This window comes from Ovis canadensis, chromosome 11, assembly GCF_042477335.2.
Source record: "Ovis canadensis isolate MfBH-ARS-UI-01 breed Bighorn chromosome 11, ARS-UI_OviCan_v2, whole genome shotgun sequence".
NCBI classification, from domain to species: Eukaryota; Metazoa; Chordata; class Mammalia; order Artiodactyla; family Bovidae; genus Ovis; species Ovis canadensis.
Genome location: NC_091255.1, coordinates 35,047,941 through 35,068,431, shown reverse-complemented (window position 1 = coordinate 35,068,431; position 20,491 = coordinate 35,047,941). Strand labels below are relative to the sequence as shown.

Sequence of the window (20,491 nt, the reverse complement as noted above, 5' to 3'; positions counted from 1 at the left end):
CCCCCGCTCCTGTACTCCTTTTCCAAAAAAAATGCTTCAAAGCCGCCGACAAGCAGAGGGTGAGTACTTCACGGTGTGGAACCAGAATAAAAGGATGCACTTGAGTTCCGCAGTGTGGGGTAGGCTTATCCACGGCGGAGAGGAGCTTCAGCTTCAGAGAGGAATGAAGACTAGGAAGGGAGTCTTCTGAAGGCCTCCTGGTTCATTACTGGGCGTTGTGGATGACGGGGAGTTGAGGCGGGTTTTAGCCTTCCTTTCGAGCTCTCTTCTCTCGGGTTTGTTGGCTCCGTGAGGAGGTGCCTTGATGGTCCTCCCCCGACCACGCCGCCGACTCCGGCCGACTTCCTTTCTCCCACGGGAGTGTCTGTCTGTCTCACGCTTTGGCCTTGGGCCCACTTTCCACACTGAGCCCTTGGTGTAGGAATGGGGGTAGCACAACACACTTCCTGGGTCATTGGCGGGTGGGGGGCGGGATGAGACTGACTCAGGCCTCGGAGGGCCTCCTCCTGTTGACACAGGCAGGCGTCTGGACCTGCTGGGTCCTTGGGGCTGTGTCTGCTTTCTGTGCTTGGGGACGAAGCTTCCTGAGGAAACCTCCTGCCACCTCCCGACCCCACCGCAGCCCACACATCCACTCCCATTCGCTTCCTCTTACACCCGTCCTTTCCTCAACACACACCCTCCTGTATCTCTTCTCATAGGCGAACACGCACACACGTCCTTCAGTTGCTTACAGCTAACTGAAGGACATCTCTCCACCAGGAAAGCCACCCCTGCCAGCACCAACTGTGCCTGCATCCCTGTCGGCCTCAAGCTGCCGGGAAAACCTGTCTGACCCCCACCCCGCCGCCTGGCCCCTTCCCGGTGGGGGCTCCGATAGCAGGGGCTTAGGTGATCTGGTTGGTCGTGGTACGAGGGACAGGGTTTGAAGCTGCATCTGCACGGCAGTCAGTGGTTTAGCACTTAGATGGTTGGCATGTAGGGGTGGCTTCAAGGCCTTGGTGAGCTGCTAGGAGACTGAAGGCCCCCTCCTCCAGGCTGTGCCTTGGTGCCAGCCCTGCCTGTGCCCCCCTCTTCCTTTTCCTGAGGGCCTGCTGGGTCACAGGAAGAGCTCAGAAAAACAGGCCTATTGTTTTCTTCAGGGAGGGAGGGTGGGAGGCCCTCTCAGCCCAGCCTAGTCTCAGCACCAGATAAACAGAGGCTCCACAGGCCCTGGCAGCCCTGCTTTTCCAGGCGAGAGGGTGGTTTGGCCGCAGCCTCCATCACGCCAGCTCTTGTTGGTCCCCTCTGTGGACCGCAAGTTCCCATTCTCTTTCCTGAGTGGCCCTGCGGTTCTTTTCCCCATCCTCCATCGACATCACAGGCTCTCTGAGCCTCTGGTCCTCTGTGGAGTCCTGGTGTGCTTGGCGACAGGGGAGGTGGGGCTGAGGCCCACACTTGTCCCCCTTTCCCCCAGCCCGGGGGCAAGCCCGCCTCCTGGCACTGCTCCCCTGTGGAGGGGTGGGTGGGATGGCACCTCGCCTAGGTTAGGGAGCCACACCAGTTGCAGCAGGAGGACCTGCCAGGGCATATCCCAGTGAATAATCACAGCAGGGCCTGAAGTGCAGGAGAGACCGGACCTTCCCTGGTGTCTTTCCCAGGGATTCTCAGCCCTCCCCAAACTGCAGAGTCCTGGTTCTTTCTACCATTCCAGCAGCCTCCTAGAATCTCCTGGAAGGGACAGACCCTTGCAGCTCTGAAAATTCTGTCCGATTTGTGGGTCAGCAAAAAAGTGGGGTCAGATTTGCCACTCCTACCTGCTTCTCCGGCAGTTGCCTCACAAGCAGCATTATCCCTGAGGCTTCAGTGTATGTAACTCTTCTCAGCGTGTTAATTCTCCATTCTGGCATCTTGATTTATAAGCTCCTCGAAGGTAGAGCCAAGGTTTAAGAAGGCACTCTTTGGCAGGCAGTTTAAAAAGATGCTGCAAATATTGACGCTAACAGTTTGCATTTATTAAAGTACTTCGGGAACCCCTGTCCCCCTTGGGGGATTTCATCTCCATGCAGAGCAGACACCACACATGTGACTCCCCGCTTGGAGGTGGATGATCTTGAAGCAGCAGCGCAGGGAGGCACGTGGTCAGAGCAGCGCCGAGGCCAGGGTTCGACCTGCCAGCTCTGGGCCACTTCAGGAAATGTTGACCCCAAACCTGAGGGGCTGGCCAGCTTTTACCTTTCTGTCACCTGCCCTTCATCCTGGATTCCCCTGTGACTCCAGACCTCTTCTGTGGATTTCTGGGCACCTGCACGCCAACTGTGAGGGAGCAGTTGGGGCGCTCCTTCTCTCCTGTGTCTGGCAGCCGAGCCTCACGGCTCCTTCATCCTTGAGCTTCAGTTCTTGCTGCCTGCCACCCCATCCTAGCCAGGCCTCAAACATGGATGCATAAGCTCTTCTGCATTTTCTCTTGGGAAATAGTCACCACCTTCATTTTTCACCAAACGATTCCTTGGTTTTCAGAGAAGGCAGAGGAGAATGCCAGTCAGTACTGGTCCCCAGGCCTCAGAGTAACTGCCTTGCTATTTGTGAGAGCTCTGTCGCCATCTTCCCCTCGTCCTTTCTCCAGATATGAGCTAGGGCCAGGGGCGAGGTCAGTCCAGGGAGCCCCTTGAGGATCAGCAGAGCAAGGGAGAAAGCTCCCCAGTTTGTGCCCAGTTCTCTCCTGACCAGTCCCAGCAGTAAGCAGAGCCCCCAGTGAAGGTACAGGTAGGCACCTTGGGAAGGATCAGGGCCCTGTGCCCAATCCACATTTAGCTAACTTTTATCAAGCTCGCAGCCTGTGCCAAATGCTGGCTGAAGCACACGGCAGTGCCTTCAGGAAGTCTTGGGCTACAGCTGGGCAGACTGACACACTGGAAATCATGAGAGGGGAACTGAAGACAGAGGAGTCTGAAGGGATGGCCCATTCCTGCTGCCACTTGCCTACCCCAGGGGTCTCCTCTCTATCCATCCAGCTTGGTGCCTCTTCCCTCCCCCCCCCTCAGCTCTTTATCTTCTACTTCTTCCAGAAAGCTCTCCTCAACCAAACCCACCTCCTCCTTGCTCTGCTGGCATTTAAAGGTTAAATCAACAAGCATCTGAGCACCTCACGGGTACTTAGAAACACAGCTGGTGCTATGAGGAAAACAGGAATCGGTGCCAGCTGATGCCCGAATCGTGCAAGGGCAGTGTCCTGCGTGAGCGGCATGTCACTACGTGAGTGCACGTGTGGGTCGGGCTGCAAGGTGGCGTGTGGAATGCCATCCCTTGAATTGTGCCTAGAGGCACATCTACCTGCAGAGTTACTGCAGATACCATCACTGCTGTCTCTCCATACCTGATCGCATACAGTCATAAATCACAGATGGCGTCGTGCGGCGTGAAGTCCGGTGCCGTGTAATGTCTCCCTGGCAGTTTTTGACCTGGATGAGGGGGTCTGTCAGGTGTCTCACAGCCCCAGTCTTCAGTAACTGATCCGAACACTTTTGCTGCCTTCCACAGCCTCTCCACCAGCTGAAGACCTGGTGGCTCAGACAGTAAAGAATCTGCCTGCAGTGCAGGAGACCCAGGTTCAGTCCCTGGATCAGGAAGATCCCCTGGAGAAGGGAATGGCAACCCCCTCCAGTGTACTTGTCTGGAGGATTCCATGGGTAGAGGAATCTGGCGGGCTACAGTCCATGGGGTCACAAAGAGCTGGACACAACTGAGAAACTGACTTGCACTTTCTCTTTCAGGAAACGCTTAGTAACATAAACCCTTGTGAGTGAAAGTAGCCACAGACTGTTACTCCACATGCTCACAATTCAACAAAAGTGATGTTGCGTATGACACAGAGAGCTGCCCAGGCAATAAAATAAAACATTTGGGTGCCCACATCTGTGCAAGTCTGTAGAGCTCTCATACCAGGTGGCAACCGGGTACCACCTGAGTGTGGTTCCTGCCCTGAAAGAGCATCTCTTCTACTTCGGGAGATGAGACATAACCATGCGAAAAGTTAAATAATGAGGTTATGGTCCAGCTTGTTTAGTTGCAAGGAAGCTCTCAAGTGAGGCTGGATACAAGAAGTTGCAGCAGAGACTCTGGAGCCAGGCTGTATGCATTCAAATGCTGGCACTGCCACTTCATTAGCCATTTGACTTTAGGCAGGTTATTTACCTTCACCAAGCCTCTATTTCCATCATGTGTAAAGTGGGGATCATAACAGTATCAGTGCCGTGGAGTTTTGTGGGATTAAATTAACTAGTAGCACTGCTGTCATGTTGATTTCGATTGACTTGAAGGGTCCGAATCTCACTGCAGTCTGAGCACACGAACAGCGTGCAGCACAGCCAGTTTCCTGGAGCTAGAGCTGTAGGGTGATTGAGTCATGGTAGAACCAGGCACAGCGAGCGCCAGCCAGTCCCCTGTCCCCCTGCTTCCCTCTCCCTCCACTCTGTTCTGTTCTCAGCCAGCCTCTCTGCTCACAACAACCTCTGCCACCCTGACTCCCCAGGTACCTTCCTGGTGTCTTCCCTCTGGGTTTTAGTTGGAATAGCCTAGAGGGAAATTTGCCCTCATTCATCTTTTCTCTTGGTTTCAGATTGGCTACCCTTGGGTCAGGAGCCCATCTTTTGGACTCATGAGCTATGATTGGGGTAAAAAAGGAACCACATGGTTGAAAACAGGGTCCCTTAGGCAACAAGAACTTTGATCAGGCCTAGAAGTCGAATTTTGAGGGCAGACCTGGGCTCCTCTGCTTCCTGGCTGTGTGTAACCCTGGGCGTGTCATTTAGTTGCTCTAATATTCCTTCCCTGTAAAATAAATATGCCAATAACATCTACCTTACAGTTTGCTATGAGATTATACTTCTCAAGCACTCAGCAGTACCAGGACCAAAGAAAATGCTGAGAACCTGCTAGCTGTTTAATTATTACAGGGATGTGGGGAGGGTAGGCAATGAGAGAGCACTCTGAGACAGAAAATGTGGGAGATGTCTCATGAGGTGGTCAAGGTAAGAGGCACAGGGTTGGGACAGATAAGAGCATCCTTGCTCAGAGAGTCCTGGGAAGGCTGTTAGACCCCAGCCGTCATCCTTATTGTCGCCCTTGCCTGATTGCCCAAGTCTGGGGGATCACGAGAGAGCAACCGCAGAACTGTAGAGTTGTTTAGTGTCTGCCTTCCCCGTCAGAACACTGTTACAGCAGGGACTGCCCCATTTTACTCAACTTTCTTCCAGAAGCTAACACAACTCCTGGCACATGGTAAGGAAGTAATACATAGTCATCAGGTTGGCAGCTTTGTGGAATGTGGACCTGAGCATTTAAAATCACGTGGTTATGGGGACTTCCCTGTCAGTCCAGCCATTAAGACTTCATGGTTCCAGTGCAGGGCATGCTGGTTCAATCTCTGGTCGGGGAACTAAGATCTTACATGCTGCGTGGCACAGCCAAAAAAATAAAAATCATAGAGACAGAACCAGAAAGTTTTCTCATTGAAAGGGAATCCAGAGAGGTTAAGTGACTTGCCCACAAACATACAGCCTGTTAGCAACAGAGCTGAGAAAAGAAACCAGGTTGCCTAATTCTAAATTATATACGTAGTTATATTTTATCATTGTCTGTGTTTGTCTTAGGACTTTTTCACATGTGTTATTAGCACTTTGAGGGGTCCCTTCCATGTGAGTAGGTTAACTTTCTTAGGGTGGCAGTTTTCACTGTCAGCAGTAATTTATGGAGTAGTATGAGAGGGGCTTTAAGGTTATTATTTTTAACAACAGTTCTATTGATGTGCAATTCACATAGCACAAAATTCACCCTTTCACAGAATTTTAAAGTGGTTTTTGGTGTATTTACAGACTTGCTATCAACACTGTCTAATGTCAGAACATTTTCTTCAGCCCCAGATAAAACCCAGTACCCATTGGCAGTCACTACAATTCCTCCCAGCGCCTGAAGGAGGACTAATCGACCTGCTTTCTGTCTAAGGATTTGCCTATTACAGACGTTAAACATAAATGGAGTTGTAAATATGTGAAGTTTTTTTTTTTTTACTGCCTTCTTTCATTTAGTTAGTGTAATGTTTTCAAGGTTCATCCGTTGCTGTAGCATGTATTCTTATTACTTCATACCTTTTTGTTACCAAAGAATATTCCGTTATTGGAATATCCATAAATAGATACATCATATTCATTCATCAAGTGATGGACATTGGGCTGTTTCTGCTTTTAAGCTGTTATGAATAAAGCTGCTGTGAACATCTTAGGTACAGATTTTTGTGTGTTCGTGTGTTTTCAGTTGCATTGGGTATCTACCTAGGAGTCAAATTGCTGGGTCATGTGGTAACTCTATTTTACATCGAGTTAAACTGAGAAACTGCTAAACCGTTTTCCAAAGTGACAGCCCCATTTTACCTTCCCACCAGCAGTGTATGAAGGTTCCAAGTTCTTTGGGTTCTCATCAGTGCTTGTCGTCCGTCATTTTGATTAAAGCTGTCTTCGTGGGTGTGAAGTGGCCTCTTGTTGTGGTTTTGATTCTTACTTCCCTAGTGACTCATAAAACATCTTTTCGCCTGCTTATTGGCCACTGTGTATCTTTTTTGGAGAAATGTCTATTCAGATCCTTTGCCCATTTTAAAATTATTTGTCTTTTTATTGTGGAGTTATTTTATTCTCAAGGTTTTTTAGTATTCTGTATACAGGTCCCTTGTCAGGTATAAATCCTTTATCTACATGTCCCTTATCTCTGGTACATAATTTGCAGATGTTTTTTTCAATCCTGTGGGTTGTCTTCACTTTCTCGATGCTGTTCTGTGAAACACACAGTTCTAGGCTTTGGTGAAGTCCAGTTTGCCTTTTTTTGGTCTTTTGTTACTTATGCTTTCAGCACCATACATAAGAAACCATTCCCTGATCCAAGATCATGAAGACTTACTCCTGTGTTGTCTTTTGATTTTTTTATTGTTTTAGCTCTTACCTTTTTAGAGCCATGACCCATTTTGGGGTAATTTTTTGTGTGTGGTATGACATAAGCATCCAAATTTATTCTTTTAAATACGGATATCCAGTTTGTTGAAAAGACTGTTGAATGATCTTGGTACCCTTGTTGAAAATCAATTGACCGCAAATTGAAGAGTTTATTTTTGGATTCTCAATTCCAATCTATTGATCTGTATGTCTGCCATTGTGCCAGTATCCCGTGGTCCTGATTGCTGTAGCTTTGTAGTAAGTTTTCAAGTTGAGCAGTGCAAGTCCTCTAACTTCATTCTTCCTTTTAAAGACATCTTGTCTCTTGGGTCCTTTGCATTTTCATATGACTTTTAGGCTAACTTGTCAATTTCTGCCCAAAAAAGCCATCTGGGTTTTTGATAAAAGTACACCGAATGTGTGGATCTTAATAGTACTAAATCTTCTGGTCCGTAAATGCAGGATGTTTTTCCATTTACCTAGGTCTTCTTTCATTTCTTTGAACAGTGTTTTACAGTTTTCAGTGTACATGCCTCACACTTCTTTGGTTCGATTTATTCTTTCTGATACTCTTGTAAGTGGAATTGTTTTCGGAATTTCCTTTCTGGATCATTAATTGTAGTATACAGAAATAAGAGTTGGTTTTCATATATTGATCTTGTATCCTGCAACCTTGTTGAACTTGTCAATAAGTTTAATAGATGAGATCAATGTGTGAAGTTGAGGTTGAAATTCATGGGTTGGATAGCTTGTGGTGGGCTAGAATGGCTAGTGATTTCTTGGAGAAAAAAAAAGAACACCACCGCCACTTGGGATTTGACTTGGCTGACAGGAGAGGTCATCTTTTGGTGCGGTTGGCCCCTGACATAGATAAAAGGGGCATGAGTTGAGTCAGTGCAGATGGGGGTGCTGTGGTGCCCTTGTAGGAGAGCAGTAGCTCTCCACCACTGTGCCTCCTTTCAGATCCCTGATGCTTCCTTTCGCCTGTTAGTAACTCCCCAAAGCAGCACAGCCTCTCTGAAAGGGGCCACTGACCTCCACGTTGGAATCACCCAGGGGATCTGTTAAACATACAGATTCCCCTCCTCACCCCAGACCTGCAGTGCTAAATCGGAATCTTGAGCAGAATCTAGGATTCTCACATATCCTAAAGCACCGTGTCTAGCATCTGTTCCCAAGCTTTTCCAGCCTTATTCAGGCCCCAGGCTCCCGCTTAGCAAATGATCTTCCCTCCGACGTAATCACCTAAGTCAGAGTCACTGGGTATTCATGGGGAGCTCCCCCATCTTCCTTTGTCTTTAATCTCGAGAGAGCAGCGACTCTTCATGTCTTGTTTCTTTCTGTCCTTCTCTCGCCCTCCTTCATTAGTCTCCTGTACCCTTGACCCCATCCCTTTCCACCTGCCAGCAACTGGCTGGACAAGAACCAGGCTGCTGAGAACAGAGTCTGAGCACCAAGGCAAAGAGCTGGAGGAGGCTCCAGAGCTGTGCCCTTGTGCAGGCGGGCAGGCCAGGACTGCCTGGTGGCTTACCAGGAGCAGAGCATTTCCCTTTGGGGATGCCTCTTCTAGATCGCCATCGAAGAGGGTAGCCACGCGTGCAGACAGGCAGATATATGAAGGGCCCACATCTGAAGCCAGATCAATGCATTAAGTCATATTTGAACTGTGGTATTACGTATTTCTGGGCATTCTGAATCCTTGAGTCTGGCACTGTGGTATTTGATCAGTGCTGTAATCCACTGATGCAGTTTATACACAAATAGATACATATGCACCCATGTATATCATTAAACAGCAAGTTGTCAGGCATCAGCAGTCGCTTTTTAGTCTTCTTCCCTTAAGTATTTGAGATCTTCCCTATTTTGAAAACCCTCTTGTCTGACCTTGCTCCCTCCTCTAGCCGTCATCTGCTTTTCCCCTTCCTCTCCAAGTCGGGCTTCTCCAGCAAGGGTGCTGCCCCCAGAGCCTTCACTTCCTCATCACCCCACCCCCCCGCCATCTACTCTCACCACTATGGTCTGCACGGGGATGCCCAATGGGGCCCTTGGTGCCAAGGCCAGTGATGCTTTTCTTAGTCCCCTCTGACCACCTCCCCTCTGGTGTCTGTTCCTCTGATCGCCCGTGTGCAGCACGTGGCCCTTCCTCAGGGGCTGGCCTTGGCCCTTCTAGTCCTCATTCCCTGTGCACCTACCCTGAACACCATTTCCCACACTCACAAACAGTCTTTAAATCTTTCTCCTCAAACCCTTGTTTCTAGCTGTCTGGTAGATATTGACTTCTGTGCATCCCCAAACATCTCAAACTTAACATCCAAACCCAAGCTGCTGTCCCTCAGCAGGGCCTGGCCTTCCCTGCTCTTCAGTTCTTGTCACCACTCAGACACTACCTCTTCCAGGGAGTCTGCCTGAGATTCCCACCCTGAGTCAAATTCTGTCCTCTGAAACCGCAGAGCTGGCTTATTACCCAGTCCAGCTTCCTCTTAGCTGTGTGAGGAAGACGAGGCCATGGACAGTTAAATACTTGCTCAGGGACACATAGCTATGTCCCCCTAGAAATCACTCTCCAGCGCTCTTTCCTCTACTCCAGGCTGGAGTGCCTTCCATTGCTCCCATGGCACGTAACCACTGGGTGTCCAAGTGTCCACGCTGGGGAGCTTGGCCTGTCTGTAAAATCACATGGCCCTTGAGGGGCTGTCCGTGGTTCTCATACAGCACGGTTGAGATCCCCATTGTGCCTCACTGAGAACTTGTCACATAGATAAATATTTAATGGATAAATGGAAGAAGACAAAGTCACTTGGCAGATCTCCCCAGATTAGGGCCAGGGCAGGGCTGATTTAGACACTCACTCAGGCAGTATTTAGCAGTTGTCTGATGATGGGGCAACTTTTAAGTATCTGGCTGAGGTGTTTGGACTCCCTTCTGGGTAGAGGAGCAAACTCAGGAAGGCAGGGTGAAGCAGAAGGCAGGCGCTCCAGGAGGGAGGGGGTGGAGGGATGGGCCTGGAGTAGCAGCTTCGGGAATGGAGAGGAGGAGACACACGGGCGTCTTGAAAGGAGAAGGAACTGGGGAGGGGATACTGCCAAGGTGGGGCTTGGGTGAGGGTGGTGCTGTCGTTGAGAAACAGTGGGGCCAGGCCTCCGTGGAGCGTGTTCCCTGGAGGATGTTTCGGGCCAGGACTTCTGTGTCACACGCACAGTCTCAGCTTAATTCTCAGAATAACCCTTTCAGTAAGTGTGGTCAGCCTGGCCGGGGGTCAGGAAACAGGCTTGAGACCGTTAATCCGTGTCTGAACGTGAGTGTCTGAACTCACAGGCTGTCCTTTCATCCCTCGGTGCCTTCCAAACAGAGCCTGAGGAGGCAGGCTGGGGGCTCAGGTTGCAGCCTCTGTTTGTGTTGATCCGAGGTGACGATGCTGTGTCATTGTGACTCTGCCAGGCCGCTCTTATCCCCTCTTAGATTAGGAGCACCAGAAAATCAAGCCCATGTGTCCTTCTCCTGTCTCCGTCCATTTCAGAAAGAAAGATGGAAGAAAGGACTTCCCGATGGTTAAGAGTGTAGAGGCCCCAGGATGGATGAGGCCATTCTCTGGGAGAGACTTTTTAGGGAAGTGAGTTCCCTTCAAGCCTCTGAGTCTAGACTTGCAGGTGGATAAGATAACTTCTTCTAGGTCCCTTGTAGCTCTCAGGTTCAAGCAGACCTCTTGTCAGCCCCTCTCCCTTTCCTGTGGGGCCTGCTGATTTTTAGACCTATTCAAGGGTTTTGTTTTGTTTAGTAACTTAAGTTGGAGCTAAGTAATTGAACATAGAACCAGGGAATTATTGGTTTGGCTAGCCCAGGCCCTTTCAGAGCAGGTGGAAGGACTCTCTCTGTAGCTTCTGTCAAGGCTCCCGCAAACCTGGCCATTTCTGGAATGTTCTTTCAGGCTGCTGCTTGCAAAGCCCTGGGCTAGGTGCTGGACAGGCAAGTAAGCAGGGAGGATTCAGTCCCTTCCTTCCAGGATTTACAGACAAGTCGGTGCATAGTCACGGCGTGTGGAGGCACGGGCTCTGACGAGGATGTCCGGGAACCAGGCTACATTTCCGGTCCTCCCAGGACGTTCCTGAGGCGGGGGTCTCCCTGGTCTTCAGCCCATCCAGGTTACCTTCCACGTCCCCTTGCTGCAGTGGGTGAAGGAAGAGGTGTTCTTTTGGTTTGTTTGGTTTGGGGAGTTTCTTTGGTTGTTTTTACAGAAATCCTATCTTGGTTTTCAAAATCAGAGAGAAAGTTTTATATGATATACTTTGAGGATTGTCGGCAACAAGGCTCAAGTGTCGGCTGGGGAGTTTGTTTCCTGAGTGGCACGTGCCTCACCTCCATCCTGCAGGTGGGGGAGAGCCTGCCTGTGGCCTCAGGCGCCCCTGGCAGGCCTTGGCCTGCAACTCCACCTCCCAATCCCTCTCTCTCAGAAAGGAGTCCTGCCCAGAGGGTGCCGGTGGCCTCCCTGCAGCTGTGCTGCTCAGCACAGCAGGCCATGAGCCTCTTCGGAGGCGTTTGTCCGAGCCCTGCAGGCCCTCGCCCCTCCTCTCCTGGTACCACTTGGCTCCAAACAAGGGGAACTGAAGTTCTCCCTTCACACCGCCTCTCCCTGCTCTCCATCCCCCCATCCCCTCTGGATCCCTGTACCCCACCAAATGCTGGGAGCCCTGGGCTCAGGACTGGGAAAGGGGAGAAGGCTGGCTCGTGTGCTCTGGCTCCTCCTAACTTTCTTCATCCCTGCTTTTACTTTCACTGCGCACACGCCTGTGCCAGGCACTGACTTAATAAGCATTTTGTGGGTGTTGCCCCATTTGAAGTTGCCACCAGCCCAGAGGTGGGTACTCAGGTGTCCCCTCGTGCGGATGAGGCCACAGGCTTTCAGAGATCGTCACTGAGTCTGAAAGCAGCAGCCTGTCCAAATAGCCAGCGGGGCTCTGCCCCCTGTTTTCTCTCCCCTTCTTCCGGCTTTCCCCTCCCCAAACATAAACTCTGACCCAGTCTCGGAAAAGGGCAGGTCTCCATCAGCCCCCCAGCAGCCCCATCAACACAGTCATTCTCAACTCCTGTCGAACAGCTTTCCCCGCCTCTAGCTCGGGTTCCTGTTCTGAAGTGCTGATACCTCATTCTCTCTCTCCCCCTGCCCCCTCAGGACCCTGCAGGCATCTTCGAGCTGGTAGAGGTGGTTGGCAATGGCACCTACGGACAGGTGTACAAGGTGAGGCTCTGGGTGTGGTGGGAGGGGCCCTCTCCTATGGGCCTCTGTGGAGTGGGCTGTGGTCTGGAGATTTGACAGGGCCTGGAGGGATTACAGGGGCCGGGGGCCCTGGGAAAGGAGGGGGCCCAGGGAGGGAGAGGAAAGGGATAAAGTCAGGAGGAAAGGAAGCAGCGAGAGGCGGGTGTTTTTGCTGGCCTCTACCTCTGAGCTTAGAGCCAGCCCTGGGTGTGGCAAGAACAGTCTGGAGCTGGGTGGGGTGAGGAACAGGGACACGCGGGGCAATGGGAAGGGCATGGGGACATGTGTAACTGAGCTCAGAAGTACAGGTGTGGCTTCTCCTGAGTCCACAGGAGACCCAGGGGTCGGGGGCGGTGGGACCTAGAGGGGCACCCTCAGTAGAGGGGACCCACTTTCTTGAGCCCCCCTGACCGGCCTGCAGCAGGACTGGGACCAGGGCGCAGGCCTTCTGCTTTTGAGGCTGCCTCTCTCCTCCGCCTCCACAGCAGTGGCGTTTCCTCAACCACAGACTGTGGCTTTTGGCCTGGCCAGTCTGGCCCTTCACGTGGTCTACCCGCCGGTCACACTTCACGGGGGAGGCAGCCCCATCAGAGAGGTGGTACTCAAGGTGGATGCTGCCCCCAAGTGTGCGCCTGGCTGCTTCGGCTCTAGATATGGCACTCAGCCTCTTCACGAGTCTCCTGTGTCTCAGGGGCCAGGGTTTCCTGGGTCACTGGGGCTACCCACCTGTCTCTTACCCTTCTTCTCTGTAAGCTTTGGAAAGCAGGTGCACCCCCCCACCCCAGTCACCCCATCTCTTGCCTAGTTGTTGCCATGGAAATAGCAGCTCTGTGTTCTACTGCTTCTCTGGGCTTGGGGGTCGTGAAAAACTGCTGGGGATAAAAATAATCCCTGGGCTGGCAGTCCCCCCCCAACACACACCTTTCTCCTCCCCAGGAAGCCTTAGACTTTCCTACTGGAGCCTGAGATGACTCCTGCTAGGAATTTTGGAAGGATAAGGGAGGCAGAAGGGGAATGGCAGGGACACACTCTAGAAGAAGTTTCTTCCCATTAGCACTGGTGGTGGGGTTTCCACATAGCAGTCAGCCCTCCCATGTTTCTCTAAGTTTCCTAAAATCTCAGCCCTGTCTACTCTCTCCTGTTAACAGTAATAAAAAGCCCTGTGTATGTGTCTGGGGGTGGGGGTGATTCTGGGAAAGACCTCCTGTCCAGAGAGGTGAATCAGGAGAGGACTCAGGCAGTCTGTCTTGCATAGAAGATGCTGGAGAGCCAAAGCCCTCCTCCCCCAGCCACTTCTCCCAGCTCCATGCTGCTCCATCTGAGGATGGAGAGGGAGCCCTCACTCGCTGCTCTAACTTTCAGACAAGGCTGTCTAAGGCAGAGAGGCTGGGACAAAGCACAAGTGTCTCTCCCTCATCCCTCTTGAGTGTTTCAGGAGAGGAGACCCTTCATCTTTATCCAGCTTAGCACTTGGAATCCAGGCGCGGTGATTTTCCTATAACCGACTCATAAACTGAGGTGTCTAGCCAGGGGCATTTTCTAAGAAAGAAAGCAGCCAAAAATTGTGGCCTCTCCCAGAATTAAGCCCCTCCCGAGTGCAGACTTGACCACCCCCATGCCTGGCTCTTTGTTCTACAGGGTCGGCATGTCAAGACTGGGCAGCTGGCTGCCATCAAAGTCATGGACGTCACGGAGGTAAGGCGCGTATAGGGCAGGGGAGGGTCGGGGTGTTGAGAGGGGGGCTTGCGGGGGTGACTCTCAGGGTTCACCTCTCCCTATTCACGTAGGATGAGGAGGAAGAGATCAAACAGGAGATCAACATGTTGAAAAAATACTCTCACCACCGCAACATCGCCACCTACTACGGGGCCTTCATCAAGAAGAGCCCCCCAGGGAACGACGACCAGCTCTGGGTGAGGAGCGCCCCTGGCCTGCCCCAGTTAATGCATCTGTTCTCCTGCCTCTGAGCACAGCTCCTGGGAAAGCAGCACATCTAATATGTGTGGGTTTTGGCTAGACTCGGGCCCCTCCCAGCAGCGCACAAGCCTCTCTGGGCGATTACTCTCCAATTACTCGGCCACAGCTCGCTTAGCTCTTTAGGGCCTCCCCCAAATTCCCTCCAGGCTCGGAACATTCCTAAGAGTCATCGCCTTTCCCTGCCTGGGCGCTGTTGCCCGCTAATTCCCCAGCCTCACCCTTTCTTGGGCTCAGCCCAGCCCAGAGGAGAGGGCAGCAGGGAACACAGCCATGGCTGGGGAACTGGCCCCCAGATCAGGTCCCCCTCCCAGCAGTTGCTAGACAAGTGCTTACTGAGCGTCCTATGTGTACCCTGCACAGATAATCATGAGTTGTGGTCCCTGCCTCCAAGGCACTTAGTCTTTTTTGGGTGGGGAGAGACACACGTAGAGAAAGGCAACCAGCTGTGTGTAGTGGGAGATTATTAAGGGCTAGAAGCTGAGCGCTAGTGACCCAGCGCCCCCTTGTGGACCCCATCCTCCCCTCCAGCTATGGGAGGGGCACCCCAGATGCGCAAATTATCTCTTTGGCGCATGCAAATATAGGTACCTCAGGCTGCCTTTTTTTGGCATTGGATGCAGCTTGTAGGAAACATACAGTGAAAACATTTGGACAGGCGTACTGCTCCCCCGGGGATTTGTTTGGCCTCTGCTTTGGGTCCCTGGAGGTGGGAAGCATACAGTGAAAACATTTGGACGGGCATACTGGTCCCTCAGGATTTGTTTGGCCTCTGCTCTGAGTCCCTAGAGGTGCCGGCCAGCCGGAGTTCTTCTCATCTTCCGGCCTCTGCCTGGCCTGTTTACAGACTGTGCTGAAGCCTCAGATTCCCTTCTGCAGCTCTCTGGTAGCCCCTGGGCTCTGTCTTGTCTCTCTAGCAGACCTTGGGACTTGCTGACTCTTGAGTCCCTTTTTTGTCTCTCTCAAGGGTTGGCCAGGCTTTCCTTTGAAGGGCCAGACAGTAAATATTTGGGGCTCTGTGGGTCATAAGCTTCTAACAACTACTCAGCTCAGCCATAGATAATGCAGAGATGAAAACAGGAATGTCCCTTGACTCCAAAGAGCTTTATTTAAGACGCTAAGATGTCAGTTTCATGTGATTCTTCTTTGATTTTTATTTCAGCCATTTAAAAATATAAAAATGCTCAGCCTCTTGGCCGTAGATTGCCGGGCCCCTGCTCTGGAGCGCTGGTTCTCTGCTCGCTGTTGGGCTTTGTGGGTCCCAGTGAGGATCTGCTGGTAGCTTTAGCCCCTTCCCCAGGAAAAGTGCACAAACCTGTGTCATTCTCTCTGCAAGTTCAGGGATTCCCTGGGGTCCTCTTCTGGCCCAGACCATCACCTCCCTCAGCCCACCTGCCCTGTGTCTCCCAGCTGTGTCTCCTTCCCCTTTCTCTTCTAATCTTACCAAGTTCTGTGGCTTTCACTAGGGGCCTCATGGCCCCTGCTCTCCAGCTCATACCAATTCTGACCCAAGGACTCCAGTCCTCCCCCAGGGGCCTGGCACGGGAAGGAGGCCTTGCCTGACAGATACTTTTCCCTCCGGTGCCTCCCTGGGACCATAGCTGGTGATGGAGTTCTGTGGTGCTGGTTCTGTAACGGACTTGGTGAAGAACACAAAAGGGAATGCCCTGAAGGAGGACTGTATAGCCTACATCTGCAGGGAGATTCTCCGGGTGAGCGCCAGGTCCCTCCCTGCCTCCTCCTCCCATCTCCCTGGAAGCGGGCCTTCCCTGCACTCACAGGGAAGGAGCTGGAACTGTGTCCCCTTGAAGGAACAGATGGCCTGATGCGAGTGCGTGTGGAGAACCCTCAGAGGGACCCCGTGCCTCTGTTTCCCAGCCCTGCCCTTTCTTGAGGCCGTGCAGCTGGATCCTCCAGTCTGAGGACACTCCCCTCAAAGCTGAGCCTTTACCTGGGCTCCTGGCTCCCAGGTGGAGAGGGACAGCTCCCCCAGCCCAGCCCAGCCAGGTGCCTCCCCAGCCCCTCGACTCACATCCTTGTCCTCTAACACCAAGAATACTTCCCCCCACCCCTCCTGCCCCAGGGTCTGGCCCATCTCCACGCCCACAAGGTGATCCACCGAGACATCAAGGGGCAGAACGTGCTGCTGACAGAGAATGCCGAGGTCAAGCTAGGTACGCTGACGCCTTCTGACCTCTAGCACGGAGTTGGGGACCCGTTTGTTCATTCCCTCTAGTCGCTCAAGTCCACCTGTCTACGGGCTGGGGGATTTGCTCCCTGCCTTCTGCTGAAAACCACTGGAGAAGCTTTTTGTGTGCTCCCTGGTGTGTCCGGGTGCTGTGCCAGCCCCTCTGGGGAGATGTTTGGCCCCTTCTGCCTGGAATGCTGTCCCTTGGTCCTTTCACCCTGGTTTCTCCCCCAGACACAGGAAGACTAGGTCAGGGTCTTTGGGATGGATGCTGATGGGGTGAAGAGGTGGCCGGGTGGGGCTAGCACAGAACAGCCCAGTGGGGGCCACAGGTACAGCATTCCGTCATGGCCTTTTGCCTCTGCCCTCCCAGTGGATTTCGGGGTGAGCGCACAGCTGGACCGCACCGTGGGCAGGCGGAACACGTTCATCGGGACCCCCTACTGGATGGCCCCCGAGGTCATCGCCTGTGATGAGAACCCTGATGCCACCTACGATTACAGGGTACGGGCAGGGAGGCAGCCAAGGGTAGGAAGTGAGATGGAAATATTGGGAGCTTGAGCAGGTCGGGGAATGAAATGAAGGCCCAGGGTTGTGGTAGCAGTGAGAAGCTAGGGAAGGGTTTGTGGCCAGGAAAGTACGGATGGGGAGGGTGGGGGAGCTGGAGGACAGTAAGGGTTGGAGCAGAGGAGCCTCGGGAAGGGTATGGACCAGGAAGCAACTCGGGGAAGAGAGGCTGGGGATAGTGGGAGAGGGGAGTTCGTGGTCAGCAGCGTTCACCTGTCCCTCTTTTCATGCCTCCGCAGAGTGACATTTGGTCTCTAGGAATCACAGCCATCGAGATGGCAGAGGGAGCCCCCCGTAAGTGCAGGGTTTGGGAGCAAAGGGAGGGCCCAGAAGGAGCTGTAGGGAGGAGGTGGGGTCATGGCAGGCCGGTGAGACCAGCTGATGGTGCCTCTTCTGTGTTCCAGCTCTGTGTGACATGCACCCCATGCGAGCCCTCTTCCTTATCCCCCGGAACCCACCACCCAGGCTCAAGTCCAAGAAATGGTAGGTCTCGGGGGATTGGCGTTTAGCAAGGAGGCCCCCCCAAACAAGGCCTCCACCTTACCCCCTACCCCCAGGCCTAGGTCTGCACTGCAGAAGAGGGGGTGGGTGGGGGGTGCGTGGTGTGGGGGACATGGGAAGATGGGAGGGAAGTGGGTGACTTGGATGAACGGATACCCCCTTCTTCCTGGAACCACCCCCTGTCTGACATGAGCCACCGTCATCTCCAGGTCTAAGAAGTTCATTGACTTCATTGACACGTGTCTCATCAAGGCTTACCTGAGCCGCCCACCCACCGAGCAGCTGCTCAAGTTCCCTTTCATCCGTGACCAGCCCACCGAGCGGCAGGTACGCATCCAGCTCAAGGACCACATTGACAGATCTCGGAAGAAGCGAGGCGAGAAAGGTCAGTGGGCGGGGAGGGGGGGAGGGTCTGCCGCCCCTGCTCCTATTCACCAGCCCTGGCTCCCCCTCAGGCCCCCTTCCAGGCCCAGCTCTCCCTGTCCAAGGAGATCTTCTTTCCCAAATGTCCAACCCCAGAGGGCTTTTTCCACCTTAGGTGGGGAGGTCTAGAACTGCACGTGGGCATGTGTGAATGCGCGGACACCTCCCACCCACATCCCACCCACTGTGGGGTCCCATCCCCATCTCTGTCAAGGCCCAAACCTGGGACCCGCTGTCACCCCCGTTGCTCCAAGGAGGCGTGCCATCCAGACAGACCTTCCTGGTTATCCCCATCTAAGGTTTCCCTAGCTCAGGGTGGGGTCTGGGGCACTGGGTGAAGAAACAGCAGTGATTTCCCTCCTGCAGAGGAGACGGAATATGAATACAGCGGCAGCGAAGAGGAGGATGACAGCCACGGAGAGGAAGGGGAGCCAAGGTGGGCCTGGCAGGCGGAGGTGGGGGACCGTCACCGTTCGAGGGACAACAGTGGCCCTTGGCTTGGGGACTCAGCCTGGGGGTGGTGGACACAGACAGGTGGACCCATGGGACGGAGGCCCTGTGTGCTGAGTCGGAACGGAACGAATTCAGGAGCTGGAGGGAACTCAGGGCTGCAGGCTGGGGTGTTGAAGGAGTGCGGGCCCAAGGCGGGGCAGAGGGAGGACAGGTCTTCGGTCATCCCGGAGCAACCCGAGGCAACCCCGTCTGGTTTGCAGAAGCACGTGTTTAGGGCTTCCAGAGGGGAGGGTGGCTTCTGACCCCGATACTCCCGTGTACCATCTTGCCCAGCTCCATCATGAACGTGCCGGGGGAGTCGACCCTCCGCCGGGAATTCCTCCGGCTCCAGCAGGAGAACAAGAGCAACTCAGAGGCTTTAAAGCAGCAGCAGCAGCAGCTGCAGCAGCAGCAACAGCGAGACCCAGAGGCGCACATCAAACACCTCCTGCACCAGCGCCAGCGGCGCATCGAGGAGCAGAAGGAGGAGCGGCGGCGGGTTGAGGAGGTGTGGGGGCGGGGCACGTCGAGGGGCGGGTCCTCCTGGAAGGGCCTGACCTGACCAGATCCTGGTCTCACTGCTGGTCTGCTGGTGCGCTTAGGACAACATGAAGAAGAGGGAGCGAGGGGGGCCAGCCCCCCGCCTTCAGACTTGCAGGGCAGGGCTCTGTCCTCTCTGAGGGGCCCCTAAGGCACCCACCAGCCCAGTGTGGGTGGTGGTACGCTCAGCATCCCCTCAGAGCGGAGTTTTCCAAAAAGCCACTGTCTCTCCTTCCTCGTGTCTATATGTAAACCTCAGCTCTGGGGTTTGCCTGCTCTGTTTCCCTTCCGACCCGAGGAGGCTGAGGGTCTCTGCTCAAACCCCTCCATGTCCTGGGCACTTGTCCCTCCAGCAGGTGCCCAGTCTGTCGGTAAATAAGATCCCTCGAAAGGCCCTCCTTTTACTTATGGTTGTTGGGGCTTAGATTTGCTTCCTACAAGCTTGTCCAGCGCACTAATTGGAGGTGGATGGCAGAAATTAATTTTAATTAATAGAGAATCTTATTTTTAAGTAGCTGCAGTTTTTTTAAATCCCAGTTTAAAAAATACTTTGTATATGTGTATAAAGGTATTTATTTTGCAGGGGGCATGGTGAGGAAGAAGAGACGTTATAGATTGGTTAAAATTTTGCCTTAAATGATGGGATTTTTGTTGAAATAATTACATGATCCAAAGTTCATGGAGGGCTGAGCTTAATTTAAAAGTTATCTAAGCAGTAGGCTTTCCTGATAGCTCAGTTGATAAAGAATCCACCTGCAATGCAGGAGACCCTGGTTCGATTCCTGGGTCGGGAAGATCCCCTGGAGAAGGGATAGGCTACGCACTCCAGTATTCTGGCCTGGAGAATTCCATGGACTGTTTAGTCCATGGGGTCACAGAGTTGAACACGACTGAGTGACTTTCAAGCAGCAGGAGATAGGCGGAAGCCTCCACACTGCCTGTGTACTGCTCCCCAAAGTGGGCCCCTGTCTTCATTGAACGAAAAATAATTTTCAACAAAGGCTGCCCAAGAGAGCCTAGTACAAATTATTATTAATGAATATGGCTTTCAGGTAGCAGAGTAACCAAAATCTGTCTACCAAGGTGTTTCCTGGAGAAGGCCTGATGTATCTTTAGGGCTTGTGCTCTTTCTTTCTTTCCTTCTTTTATTTATTTATTTTTTGGCAGAAAGATTGTGAAAGTTATTAAATGAATGTGACCTGGGCTACTGATATTGCCCAGGGTCCCTTACTAAGTCACATTTCTGTGCACGGGCACCTGGTGCCCTCTTGTGGCTGAAGGCTGCCACTGCATCCCACTCCCTTTGGCCATTAGGGTTCACTTGAGAGGCCAGTAGCTGGGACATGGGGGACACTGTTGTGGATTCGGTTTTGTCTGTTTGGTGACGGAATGGATAGGGGACGGTTTTATCCAATTAGGCCCCCTCCTCTTGGCAGCTCCCATCCCAAGCCCACAGCCATTTAGACAGCAGCTCCTTCCGAGCCAGGCCCCTGTGGGCTCTGGTGTGAGAGTAGGTAGGTTTGTAGAAGCAAGTTGAAGCCACCCGCTCTCACCACCATCCCCAACGAGATGGAGCCTAGCCCAGGAGGGACAGAA

General features: G+C 52.9%; 1 protein-coding gene across 16 annotated transcripts in view; it reads left to right on the top strand.

Annotated features, from left to right (window-relative positions):
* Positions 1-20,491, top strand: part of MINK1 (misshapen like kinase 1) — a 46,645-nt gene that overhangs the window by 18,026 nt on the left and 8,128 nt on the right. For all 16 annotated transcript variants that reach the window (XM_069603258.1, XM_069603255.1, XM_069603248.1 and 13 more), the window contains exons 2-12: positions 12,127-12,192; positions 13,849-13,905; positions 13,998-14,123; positions 15,786-15,896; positions 16,268-16,358; positions 16,746-16,876; positions 17,179-17,233; positions 17,344-17,422; positions 17,650-17,825; positions 18,230-18,299; positions 18,650-18,863. In XM_069603258.1, coding sequence (XP_069459359.1) covers positions 12,127-12,192; positions 13,849-13,905; positions 13,998-14,123; positions 15,786-15,896; positions 16,268-16,358; positions 16,746-16,876; positions 17,179-17,233; positions 17,344-17,422; positions 17,650-17,825; positions 18,230-18,299; positions 18,650-18,863 — 1,176 coding nt within the window. The remainder of the gene's footprint in view (positions 1-12,126; positions 12,193-13,848; positions 13,906-13,997; positions 14,124-15,785; positions 15,897-16,267; positions 16,359-16,745; positions 16,877-17,178; positions 17,234-17,343; positions 17,423-17,649; positions 17,826-18,229; positions 18,300-18,649; positions 18,864-20,491) is intronic.